The 13,800-nt window shown below is 40.5% G+C and overlaps 1 protein-coding gene across 5 annotated transcripts in view; it reads left to right on the top strand.

Moving 5' to 3' along the window:
* Window positions 1–13,800, top strand: part of mlpha (melanophilin a) — a 48,541-nt gene that overhangs the window by 18,852 nt on the left and 15,889 nt on the right. For all 5 annotated transcript variants that reach the window (XM_073953061.1, XM_073953059.1, XM_073953060.1 and 2 more), the window contains 3 exon segments: window positions 1,001–1,119; window positions 8,423–8,644; window positions 10,499–10,611. In XM_073953061.1, the coding sequence (XP_073809162.1) occupies window positions 1,010–1,119; window positions 8,423–8,644; window positions 10,499–10,611 (445 nt within the window). In that variant the 5' untranslated portion in view covers window positions 1,001–1,009.

Below are 13,800 nucleotides of genomic sequence, written 5' to 3'. Positions count from 1 at the left end.
AGATGAGTTATTAAAACTAATATGTTTAGAAATATGTTGAAAAAATCTCTTCGTTAAACAGAAATTGGGGGAAAAAAAATAAACAGCAGGGCTAATAATTCTGACCTTATATAAATAAATAAATAAATAAATAAATAAATAAATAAATATATATATATATATATATATATATATATATATATATATATATATATATATATATATATATATATATATATATATATATATATATATATATAAACATCATTGGATCTAGCATGTTAACAAAAGATATTTGCAAATTTAAAGTGCAACAGATGGAAGAAAATATAACATAAATGTAAAAATGCGGCAAATTCAAAAGATTATAAAATTCTAAGTGCACCTCACACAGGTGAGTGGGCTTGACAAACCACCTGCAGAAAACTCTTAAATTCTGTGTCTTAAACTGACACATGCACCAGTATTTGTACATTTTCACCAGACACTTTCTTAAAAACTAAATAAAAAAATACAAAAATATTGTGCATTTATCACTTAGGTGAGTGGGCTTGACAAACCAGCTGTAGAAACACAGTTTTCCCTATTTAAAATCATAATAAAAATACCCCCCCTTCCTAACTCTAGCCATTAGTTCTTTGAGGAGTAACAGTTCCTTTGTATAATTATAAAACCTATTGTGTGGATTGCCTCTCCTTGTTGAATCGCTGAATGCCTCCTCAATTGTAATTCACATTGCACAAAAGCATCTGCTAAATGACTAAATGCTAATGTAAACATTTTATCAAATAAATTTGTATAACCTAACAAATCTTTTATAACCTAAAAATCTAAATTATCCAAAATTAATAATACTGTAAAACTGAAGTAAGAAAGTAAAACTGAAGTATTACGACTGTAATTTCTTTAGTCTTCACAAAAGGCAAAATTTCCATAGATATACTTAAAATTATTAAGTTTGTGCTAGTTTGATACTTATTAAATACTATATAACAATTTTCTGCATATATTCATCATTCAGTCTTTAAACATGGACAAGAAGTTGGACCTGTCCAGGCTATCAGAAGAAGAGGCCAAGCATGTGTGGGAGGTCATTCAAAGAGACTTTGTCCTCCGGAAGAAGGAAGAGGAAAGACTTGGGTGAGGATTTAATTTAGATTAAAAACCTCAATGTTATCATATAGATTAGAGTGACTTTATTTAACATCGTCTAACACTTCTTAATTGAGTAAGCTTATTCTGGTAGTGGAGCCAGCCTGCAATAGTGTGGGTGGTTCAGTGTTCATATTTGCATTTCTCAACACATCATAGTTTTAACAGTGACATAAGTTTATGAGAAATGTGACCACGTGTGAAAGCCCAGTGTTGTAAAGACATCATGATGATCATGGTACAGTCACAAGGCCCGATCACACCATTCCACTGGCTGGGAAAACATGATGCCCCAGAGCTCCATTCTCTTCGCACAAGGAGGTCTTCTGTTTGGCTTCTGAATTGTTTTTTACTCAAATGTTCTTTTCGATTTGTTGACAAGGACGGTTATATACTGTGTGGTTTGGATTTGAATTCTTGATCAGACCATTTTACAACATCCGTTATGTGCTCTGTTTTTTTCTGTATCGTGAATTTACTGGAAGATTCAGTGTAGGACTCTGTGACCAACTGAGCTTTTTAAAGCAATCTATTGTTCAGTGTTCCATGACATTAAAGGCCTTTTGATAATAAAATTAGCAATATACTGATACTACGTCTGACTTATAATCTAATAAACTAGTTATTGTTTGTTATGGTTATGCTTTGTATAACCTTATGTAATAGTGTTAGTATGTATAATAATTCATAATTCAAAGTAAATATAAAGATAATATAATGGTATTTTACATGAGTTTTAAAGTATTAGGGTTTAAAAATGGTAATAAAGTTCATATTAAAGAAAACTGGATCCTTCTTGTAGAAGAACAGTGTTAGATTGTGCTTCTTCTCTGTGCACACAACGGCTGATATATACAATATGACAATCTATAAACTTAATGTAATCATTATTTAATGGTTAAATGAATGAATGAATGTGTCAGGGTTCTGCCACTTTGGTCTTGTAAATTCTTGTTTTGGTGGCAGAGCTCTGACACTACTCAATGTCTGGTCCTGTTTCTGTCTCTGTGTGCGCGCGCGCCGTCGTGGGTGTACGCAGAGTGTGCGCGCTGCCACATGATGTGGCCGCGCACGCTCTGCGTCCCTCAGACGCGCGCGCTCTTGTACTAGTGTTTGTGTTTGTTCTGTCAGCAGCGCGCTGCTTTATTCTCGGCGCCTCCGTCTAGTTGGTTTCAGTTTTGGTTGGCGCTGAGATGAAGCATGCACGTTGCTTATGTGTGAGCGCACGGTAAGGTGTTTATCTATCGTGTGCTCGTGTCTTGCGTCTTTTGTCAAAGCACGTGGCTCGGTGTTTACATTGTGGTCACGTGCTTTTGTCGTGTGCTTCAGTGTTGTGTTATGTGAGCGCATGGCTTGTATTGTCTCTCTGTGTCATGCGCTCTCCCGTCTATTGTCTAGTCCCACCCTCCTTGTCAACCCATTATTAGTTAATTGTGTTCACCTGTGTGTCAATTTACTTTTTTGCTTTATAATCCCCCTCATGTTTTCAGTCCTTTGCCAGTTCGTTGTCTACACTCCCTGTGTTCCTGATCCAGTCTTGCCTTGTTCTTGTTGAGCCAAGTTTGTGTGTTTTGTTAATGTTTTCCCCCTCGGGGTAGTTTTGTTTTGCTTTTTATTTTATTATTAATAAATACCCATTGTTTCTTTGCACTTGAGTCCTCGCTCCTTTTCCCCTCACCGAACCCTGACAGTACGAACTGGCCATAACAGAGGACTCAGCAGAAATATGGGTATCTTCCTTTTCCCATCTCCCAGTTCACGTCCCTCTGCATGCCAGCAGAAGGAACGTTTGGGCAAACTCTTTGGTCTTCATCAAGGGGAAACTTCAGTCAAGGAGTTTGCCTACCAGTTTGTCTACGCAGCAGAGGGGCTCGAGTTTACCACCACAGCACTGAAGGAGGCTTTCAATGCTGGACTCAACAGCCCCCTTCAGGCCTGGGAGATGGGGATGCTGGGGATACTGTCATTCTGGCAGTTTGTGAGCTATTTGTACCACAGCCAGGGAGACGGTGGCCTGCCTCCCCTTGGCCCACCGCCAATCCCGCTCACAGACTGCCAAATCCCCAGTCCTCCGATGACCCACCAACGGAGACGGAGGAGGAAGAACGGGCCCTCCTCACCTGTCACCCACCTAGAGGTGACTGAACCCACTGCAGCCCATCCAGCAACCACCCTGGCGGCAGCAACATCCCTCGAGGTGCCCGAAACAGACACTGCAACACTTTCAGAGGTAGTGGAGTGCCCAGCAGTGTCTGAAGAGGTGGCCAGCTTCCCGCCACCAAAAATAAGGAAGCGTAGGAGGAGAAAGGGCTCCTCCACCATACTGGCTCCAGCCCCTGAGCGCCCTCCAGTGTCGGCTCCAGCCCCTGAGCGCCCTCCAGTGTCGGCTCCAGCCCCTGAGCGCCCTCCAGTGTCGGCTCCAGCCCCTGAGCGCCCTCCAGTGTCGGCTCCAGCCCCTGAGCGCCCTCCAGTGTCGGCTCCAGCCCCTGAGCGCCCTCCAGTGTCGGCTCCAGCCCCTGAGCGCCCTCCAGTGTCGGCTCCAGCCCCTGAGCGCCCTCCAGTATCGGCTCCAGCCCCTGAGCGCCCTCCAGTGTCGGCTCCAGCCCCAGAGCGCCCTCCAGTGTCGGCTCCAGCCCCAGAGCGCCCTCCAGTGTCGGCTCCAGCCCCAGAGCGCCCTCCAGTGTCGGCTCCAGCCCCAGAGCGCCCTCCAGTGTCGGCTCCAGCCCCAGAGCGCCCTCCAGTGTCGGCTCCAGCCCCAGAGCGCCCTCCAGTGTCGGCTCCAGCCCCAGAGCGCCCTCCAGTGTCGGCTCCAGCCCCAGAGCGCCCTCCAGTGTCGGCTCCAGCCCCAGAGCGCAGCTCAGTGCCGGTCCCAGTCCGGCTCCTTGCCCTGCCGGCGCCATCCAGACGTCTTGCCCTGCCGGCTTCAGCCCGGCTCCTTGCCCTGCCGGCACCACCCAGACGTCTTTCCCTGCCGGCACCACCCAGACGTCTAGCCCTGCCGGCACCAGCCCGGCTCCTTGCCCTGCCGGCGCCACCCAGACGTCTTGCCCTGCCGGCGCCACCCAGACGCCTTGCCCAGCTGGCCCCAGCCCGGCTCCTTGCCCTGCCGGCGCCACCCAGACGTCTTGCCCTGCCGGCGCCACCCAGACGTCTCGCCCTGCCGGCGCCACTCAGACGTCTCGCCCAGCCAGCCCCAGCCCGGCTCCTTGCTCTGCCGGCGCCACCCAGACGTCTCGCCCTGCCGGCGCCACCCAGACGTCTCGCCCTGCCGGCGCCACCCAGACGTCTCGCCCTGCCGGCGCCACCCAGACGTCTCGCCCTGCCGGCGCCACCCAGACGTCTCGCCCTGCCGGCGCCACTCAGACGTCTCGCCCAGCTAGCCCCAGCTCGGCGCCCTGCCCTGCCGGCCCCATCCAGACGTCTCGTCCTGCCGGTCCCAGCCCGGCGCCTTGCCCTGCCGGCTCCCCTCTGGTCTCCTGCCCTGCCGGCTCCCCTCTGGTCTCCAGCCCAGCCGGCTCCCCACAGGCCTCCAGCCCAGCCGGCTCCCCACCGACCTCCTGCCTTGTCTCCCCTGATAGACTCTCCCTGGGTCGTCCCTCCTGCTCCTCCCTGGTGTTCCCTCCCTGCACCCTGGACGGACCCTCCGGCTCCACCCTGGCTCCCTGCCGGGGCCCCCGACCCACTGAATCCACCCTGGACTGTCCCTCCTGATCCTCCCCGGTCTTGCCCTCCCATCCCTCCCTTGTTCGTCTTGTTGGGTCTGGCTTGGCTTCCCTCCCTCCCTCCCTTCATGTCGTCTTGCCTGTTCACCTCCCTGTCTTGTGTCTGTTGATGTTGCCTGTTTTGTTGTCTTGTAGTGTTTCTTGTCTATCTTGTACCTTGTTGGATGTTCCCTTTAGGGACGCCAGGTGGCGTCCCTTTTGGGGGGGGCTAGTGTCAGGGTTCTGCCACTTTGGTCTTGTAAATTCTTGTTTTGGTGGCAGAGCTCTGACACTACTCAATGTCTGGTCCTGTTTCTGTCTCTGTGTGCGCGCGCGCCGTCGTGGGTGTACGCAGAGTGTGCGCGCTGCCACATGATGTGGCCGCGCACGCTCTGCGTCCCTCAGACGCGCGCGCTCTTGTACTAGTGTTTGTGTTTGTTTTGTCAGCAGCGCGCTGCTTTATTCTCGGCGCCTCCGTCTAGTTGGTTTCAGTTTTGGTTGGCGCTGAGATGAAGCATGCACGTTGCTTATGTGTGAGCGCACGGTAAGGTGTTTATCTATCGTGTGCTCGTGTCTTGCGTCTTTTGTCAAAGCACGTGGCTCGGTGTTTACATTGTGGTCACGTGCTTTTGTCGTGTGCTTCAGTGTTGTGTTATGTGAGCGCATGGCTTGTATTGTCTCTCTGTGTCATGCGCTCTCCCGTCTATTGTCTAGTCCCACCCTCCTTGTCAACCCATTATTAGTTAATTGTGTTCACCTGTGTGTCAATTTACTTTTTTGCTTTATAATCCCCCTCATGTTTTCAGTCCTTTGCCAGTTCGTTGTCTACACTCCCCGTGTTCCTGATCCAGTCTTGCCTTGTTCTTGTTGAGCCAAGTTTGTGTGTTTTGTTAATGTTTTCCCCCTCGGGGTAGTTTTGTTTTGCTTTTTATTTTATTATTAATAAATACCCATTGTTTCTTTGCACTTGAGTCCTCGCTCCTTTTCCCCTCACCGAACCCTGACAGAATGAATGAATGAATGAATGAATGAATGAATGATGTACACCGAAGGCATTTTGCAATCATAATAGGTGGTCTCTCCACATCAAAACCAGTGTGCAGCATCCACTTAGATTATATAATGGTAGCCACAGGACAATGGCGCCAGTGCGCTCACTACACACCAACTATTGCTGGAATGGAGGGACAGTGTAAGAACCAATTCAGTGGATGGGTAAGAGTCGATAGAGAGAATTTGACCAGGACACTCCGGTTACACCCCTGGTTTTTACAAGAAATGCCATGGGGTTTTTAATGACCACAATGAGCCAGGACCTTGGTTTAAAGTCTCATTTAAAAGACATCACTCACTGAGAAGTATAGTGTCCCCTTTACTATACTGGGGCATTAGGGCTCACACAGACCACAGGGTAAGCACCCTCTTTTGGCATCACTAACACCACTTAAAGCAGCAACCAAGTTTACCCATGTAGTTTCCCATCCATGTACTAACCAGGCTCAGCCCTGCTTAGCTTCAGTGAGTAACCAGTCTTGGTCTGCAGGGGATATGGCAAGGGGAGTCCCTTACCACAATGTTGCAGGCTATAAAACAAACAGGATCACTACTGTAAAATATAATCACGAATTCAAAAATGAAAGAAACACGATTGAAAGGGGTTCCGTTTTGTCAAGTTTACCCTGTTTTCCAACATGTTTATAGCAAAAGTCACAGTGTTTTAAAAAAAGCTGTATGAAGCAAATAAAATGAAACACAACGTCACATCATTTGTTTTGGGAAAATTAATAAGCAGCATCTCAACATCCATATGAAAGCATCTGGCTTTGCTTTTCAGAGTAGCATATGTAGTTATCTTTTTTAAGTGAGGTACTGTATAAGTTGCTATGCATGAATGAATAATATTTTTGCGCTTTTACACATAATAATCCATGATCACATTACACAATACTAAAACTGCACGTGAAAATAACATGTTGTGTATATTTTTGACACCCCCAAAACTTCACAAGTCATGTTTTCACAAGTCATGTTTTTAGGGAAGCTGAGCTGCCCCTAGCTCCCCTGTAGCTTCCACCCTGTCTCTTTTAGACTGCTATGGTGTGCATTTTCACTGTTCTTCTAGAGTTTCTAGCTATAACTTTGTTGCGAGCTAGTTTCCAGATATGTTCCATCATGTTTATAGGATTCTCCTTCAGAAAAAAAAATATATAAAAAGTGTGCTATAAGCATTCTTTTTTCAAATACAAAGTATGTTGTACTTTTTTGAAAAAAAAAAAAAATGTAATTTAGGTATTTCTCAAAAAATATATAATATTATATATATATATATATATATATATATATATATATATATATATATATATATATATATATATATATATTAATAAATAAATATATATATAAATTTCCACTTAACTATACTTGATTTATACAGAGAGGAAAGTATATATATTTTTAAAATTTGGCCTATGGTCTGGTCTATGTTTATCGACATAAACATTAAAGTATAATTATGCCCCAATTATTGTTGGCTTGTGGTTGTTTTTACTCTTTTGATAAAAAAAAATAAAAAATTATTGACAAACCCACAATAGTAAATACTATGTTTCAGAGACAACGCTAGGTAAATTGAACAAACTAATAGGAGTCTGCGTGTGTGTGAATTTGAATGTGAGAGTGTATGGATGTTTCCCAGTACGAGGTTGCAGCTGGAAGGGGAACCACTGTGTAAAACTTATGCCAGAATACTTGGTGGTTCATTCCATTGTGGTGACCCCTGATAAATAAGCGATTAAGCCAAAGGAAAAAGAATGAATAATATGCATGAATACTCAAAAGGAACGAGATCACGATACCAACCTTCTTTATACCTGTTTCTGGAGGTTACGATCAGCCTGATAGTATTTTAAGTTTTGCCAGTTTATTGGCTAATTCGTAGGAATTTGTACGAGTCCAGTCGTACGAAATTGTATGTTTTTAAAAAGGAGGCGTGGCACCTAACCCCACCCCTAAACCCAACCGTCATTGGGGGATGAGCAAGTTGTACTAAATTGTACGAATTCATACAAATTAGCCAGTAAATCCAAAATTTACGAATTGCCGTAAGATTGTGTTGGACATTCTGTCAATCATGCTATATGTAAGAATCAAACACTTAAATGTTACACAATATCATCCTCTGAATAAAGCCAAGGCCGATTGCGTAGGTTTTTTGACGTAATTTCCAATTTATTAACCCAAAATGACAGCAACATCTTTGTTTACCCACATTTGAAAAGTAGGTGAAAGTATGAAATTTCATATACAGCCATTCTCTTTGATTTTGAGCCATTCTCTTTATTTCTTTATCTTCTACTGATCAATGTTAGCTCACCAAAATAGCTCACTACAAATCATCCTCCTCTTTCAATAATTATTGCCAATAATTATGCCCCTCATAACAGGTACTGGTGCTCCAATAGCAAAAGTTGATCCTGACATGCTCTAAGTGCACTTATGCTTTATCACTCAGATCTTTAAAATAGAGCCCTATGAATCTGAAAGAAGGTTGTAGATTTTTGTATTCTCTGACTGTTTGTATTATACTGCAGGGAACTTAAAACTAAGATTGAGAAGGAGGAAGCTAAGAGGGAACTCCTGGGCTCTCAATCAAACCTGAGTGAGTCTCACTGCATCCGCTGCCTGCAGCCCTTTAAGTTCCTGGTGAACAGCAGACGACAGTGTGTGGATTGCAAACTCTTCACCTGCAAGACCTGCAGCCGCTACAACAAGAACGAGCATGGCTGGGTGTGCGACCCCTGCCGCATGTCCAGGTTAAGAAAGATTACATTCCATTACAGAAATTGTCCATGCACATTCCATTTGGTTTGAAGGTAATGCTTTGTTTTGATTTCTACAGATTTTCCCCAAAAATAATGATTTGGAATTTATATATTATTTTTTATTATTATTCATTTATTTTTTTTATACTTATTAATAAATGTGATTTCATTCTGTTCAGGGAGATATAGACCAATTCTCGCTATTAAAGTACCAATGAAATCAAAACTAACCAGATGATTTTGTTAGCTCACTTTGCTAGTTTTGTGGTGAACAATTAATCTGTGTGTGTCATTAAGAAAAAAAAAGGGTTTGCCCTTGTAATCTTTAATTGAATTCTGAAAATGCACTTCCTGTTTTTTTATTTTTATTTTATTTTTTTAGTTAAATTCTCAGATTACATTTGTCTGAGGTGTTAGGTAGGTTAACCACGCCCCTCCAACTGTCAGTTTTGACAACAAACAGAAAAAGTGAGAAGGGGGTGTTATGTGGTAATAACAATACACAGCAAGCATTTTTTGTTTTTAAAAGATGTCTAGTAGACGTCTAATAGATGTCTAAACATAGTCGTCTTGGCTAAACAAGGCTAAATTTAGGTTGTCAGTGAAAATCTAGTAGACATCTAAGAATAGGCCTAAACTAGACTAGTCACCAAATAAACAGAAATGAATGACTACACATATAAAGTCTGTCTAATCTTTTTATTTGATGACTAATCTAGTTTTGGGCTATTCTTAGATGTCTATTGGATTTTCACTCATATAGCCCAAGTTTAGCCTTGTTTTAGCCTAGCTGTATATATGTAGATGTCTATTAGAAGTCTATTAAACACAAAATTGTTTGCTGGGTAGTATCTGTATGCAGCCTATATGATGCAAGCTGAGACTGCATATCTCAGTGATGCAATGTCAGACATAATGCACTCAGTGGAGCTAGTGACGTCACTGTGAGGGGTAGGGTTGGGGTGGGGTTAGGTGAGTGCATTGAAATGCATTGGATGCAGCTTAGATTGCACTGCATATAGACCCCTCTCTCGGTGATAAACCCATTTCCCAATCTGTCTGAATGAAATTCCTACTTTACTACATCCCAGCTTGCAGTACAAAAAACAAGACACGGCCACTGTTTTCTCGTTTAATATTCTGTTTCTCTAGGTACTGCATCACAATATGAAAAATAAATATTTGCAGCTTCCGGTTTATGTGGAGTTTAACTATTAATTTTGCCTCTATTTTTTATTTGCTGCTTATTAATAGTATAGTAGCTATTAAATGCATTATATTTGATAAAGAGATATGATAAAGCAATCTAAACTAATGTCATCATTAAGTAAATGGGGTAAAACATTAATATGTGCTTATAAGTATTAATAAACAGCCAATGTATGTGCGCTGTAAAATGCATGTTAATAAGTAACTTAATAATGATAATTGGTCCTCAAACTGGAGTTTTAGTGCATGGTGTAAATTAGCATAGGGTTTGTCATTATTTAATTACATTTCACTTGTTTTAAACCTGTTTGAGTTTCTTTCTTCTGATGAATTCAAAAGGAGATGTTGGGAACTTATAAGCACCGACTTTTGTAGTATTTTTTTCCCATGTTGAACGTCAGTAGTAAACATTTCCCAACATTTAAAACTCTTTTTATTATTAAAGATTTGGAACCACTTGAGTGAGAATAAATTGGGATTAAATGTAATTTTTGGGGGGGAACTAATCATTTAATTGGCCTGTATTTAAAATATTTAACCAGTTTACTGATAGATTGATTAATTTATTGGACAAAAATTAAAAAAAATAAATAAATAATGAAATAAACCTATTTCTATTTTTTTTTTTTTTTGCAGAGTACTAAAAATCGGAACTTTAGGATGGTACCACGACAACGTCCACTCCCGCTTCAAGCGTTTTGGCAGTGCAAAAGTGATGCGGTCCCTGTACAAGAGATTAAATGAAGAGGGTGAGTGCTATTAAAAGCCTCTTGATAGCCTTTATTGTGTCCACATTGAGGCTGTCACATCATCATGCTGGTTCCATATCACTAGTCATTTTAAGTAGTTACGCAACCAAGTGGGTGTAAAGTAATTAAGAGATAATATACAGACAGTCTGTCATTTTTGCAAAATAAACCCTGATGTGGTGATTAGAGTTCAGAATAGGGGTTTTATCACCATAAATTACTTTATTTTATGATAATGACAGACAGACTACTTAAATTATTCCTCTTATAGCAGTTACACACTAAATAAATTTGGTTTACAGTCTACATTTTGACTCAAAGTTATGAAATATGTCGTTATTATAAAGGAAAATTCAAAATGATTAAAGTCATAATTTTACAAAATTGTGTATTTAATTTTTTTTACTTGATTTTAATTTAATTTAATTTAATTTAATTTAATTTAATTTAATTTAATTTAATTTAATTTTGATGAAAGAATACATTTATACAGTATTACCTCCAAAGTTCCAATAGAAAAAAATAACTTGTGTGGCACATAACAGCATATTTTGTAATCATTTGTGAAATAAAACAAAAACTTTCATCATCTCAACAAGAATTTAACATATAGTAAATATTATGTAGCTGAAGCTTATATGCACTGCCTTTCAAGTGAAGAGGCTATTATTACAGTATGTTTGTGTTTATTTAGTTACCAAGAGAATTTGTTTATCATTCAATTCAAAGCACTCTGTCCAGAGGCTGAGGCCATATCTGGGTCACATGATGTGTCTGGGCCTTTGTAGAACTTACTGATGATATTTATAGCTTTGCATGACAAGACATGTTAAACAGAAGAATGAGAAACTTTGTCTGAATGCACATTAAATGGGGGTGTACAGTAGTTTATTTACTATAAGTTAAACCTGACCACGTTTGGTTTATAGCTAAAAACTGTACAAAAATATGTACTGCGGTGTGAAAAAAAGTGTTTGCCTCTCTTTTTGCATAACACTTTAATCTTTTAGATCATCAAACAAATTTAAATATAGTGAAAGATAACACCAGTAAACATGTCATGCATTGGAATTGAAGGTTTTTATTATTAAGGGAAAACAAAATACAAAATTACATAGCACTGTGTGAAAAGTTTTGTCCCCTTGTTAAAACATAACTCTGGATTATCACACCTGAGTTTAATTTCTCTAGCCACACCCACACCTGTTCAGAACCAAGAAATCACTTAAATATGACTGGCCTGACAAAGTTACATAGACCAAAATATCCTCAAAAGACAGACATCATGCAGGGATCCAAATAAATTCAAAAATAAATGAAAAAGTAAATGTTTAAGATCTAGTCCAGTCTGAAAAAAAAGTTATAAAGCTTTGGAAATGTTGTGACCCACAGTGCGAGCCATCATCTACAAACGGCAAAAACATTGAACAGTGAACAACCTTTCTAGTGGCCAGCTGAGGAAAAATTACCCCAAGACCACAGAAACATCCCATCTAACAGGTCACAAAAGACCCCACAACAACATTCAAAGAACTGCATGGGCCTGTTTCAGTAAGGAGGTTCAACCAACCCTGAATTAAAACTTGAACTCTGAGATAATTTATCGAGAGATTAAAAACTTTCGGTTTCAGAACAACTGATCTGAGTTAGGTCAATCAACTTTGAGTAGACCCACTCAGAGTTAAACGCGTATAATGTGACTATAAAAAGGCATTATCAACAGAATGCAGATATTATGAGTGACCATGGCTACATCTGAAAAAAAGAGATCACGATTTCTTTCTCCAGCTGAACTTGATCTGCTCATGCAAAGTTATAACAAATATGAGCATATATTTTAAAAAGCATTACCACTGCAACAGTGAAACATACAGTTAGCATGGAAAAACAGCTGATGAAGTTAATGTGTAATTTTACATCTAAAGTATTTAAATATTTAATTATATTAAAAAGTAATGTAATGTGCGACGTTTATAAAAAAATGTACACACATTCCCACTTTTATACACGTTGATCAGTTTAAATAGATTTAAAAGGGCACTTGAGTGTCTGCCTTTATTGATCAATTAGTGGAGATTGATACAACATTTAGAATGTAAGCAATACTAAAAAATAGTTTTTAGAATGAATAATAATGCCATTAATCTAGTTATAGTACATGTTAAAGGTCAGTGAATTTAAGCAAATTATTTATTTATAAAGGACAAGCCATTCTCGTACAAGACTTTGTTCTTTGTGTGACTGAAATGTAGGCAATAGCTGTGTTTCCAAAAAAATTTAAATAAAAATAAATGTATGTGCAAAACTGGAATAAAAAATGTGCGAATAAAGTAGCGCTGCCATTTAACGAATCAAAGAGAACAAAATAGTCACTTCCTGATTAACTGGCGGCAAATATCAACAGTAAAAAACTGAATTTACTGCAGTAGAAGCTGCGCTAATATTTTCTTTATTTAATAAATGTACTTGCGTCTCAGAAGACAATGCTGACACACAATGAACACGTTAGGGCCATGAGACGAGGGGAACATATGCTTTTGACACTCTGGGGGTGATTAATAATATACATTAATACTGAAATGGTAAAGGCCTTTAAGAATGACCAAAACAGCATTTCCGATGTTCTGCAGTGTGCTCAGCCTGCTGATTTGTCCATTCACACACATTTTCATCATCATCTCTAATAATATTCTTTTTTTAATGCAAATATTGGAATTTGTTCAGTAAAAGTGTTTCCATTGCACTTTATGCGCATCTTTTCTTATCGAATAAAAGTTTATCCTACTCAGTTATGCGCATGTTTTATTATGCATATTTTCAAGTGTGCATCATGACGTTTCCATCAATCGTTTTTATCCGCGTATCCAAAATGAGCATTAAAATAGGTGGGTGGAAACGTAAGGCTAAGGCGAGAAATACCGCTTCCTCTTTAAAAAAGGGGAGGAGACCAGTCGAAACTCAGAGTTTAGAGATTAAAGCCTGCTCCTGACCAGGTTAGGTTCACAGAGTAAGTTACCACGATAACTGACTCTGAGTTAAAGTTACTTCTCTTTTAGAAACAGGCTTGACTTACCCTGCTTTCTCAAGTTTGATAAACCTGCCATTTTGAAATAGAAAACCCAGAGTTTCTCTCATTTCAGGGTTAAAATACTCTGAGTTTTCACATAACCTCCTTTCTGAAACGGGCCC

This window comes from Danio rerio, chromosome 6 (assembly GCF_049306965.1).
Source record: "Danio rerio strain Tuebingen ecotype United States chromosome 6, GRCz12tu, whole genome shotgun sequence".
NCBI classification, from domain to species: Eukaryota; Metazoa; Chordata; class Actinopteri; order Cypriniformes; family Danionidae; genus Danio; species Danio rerio.
The sequence above is the reverse complement of the archived record's forward strand: the minus strand, read 5'-3'. Positions and strand labels throughout refer to the sequence as shown.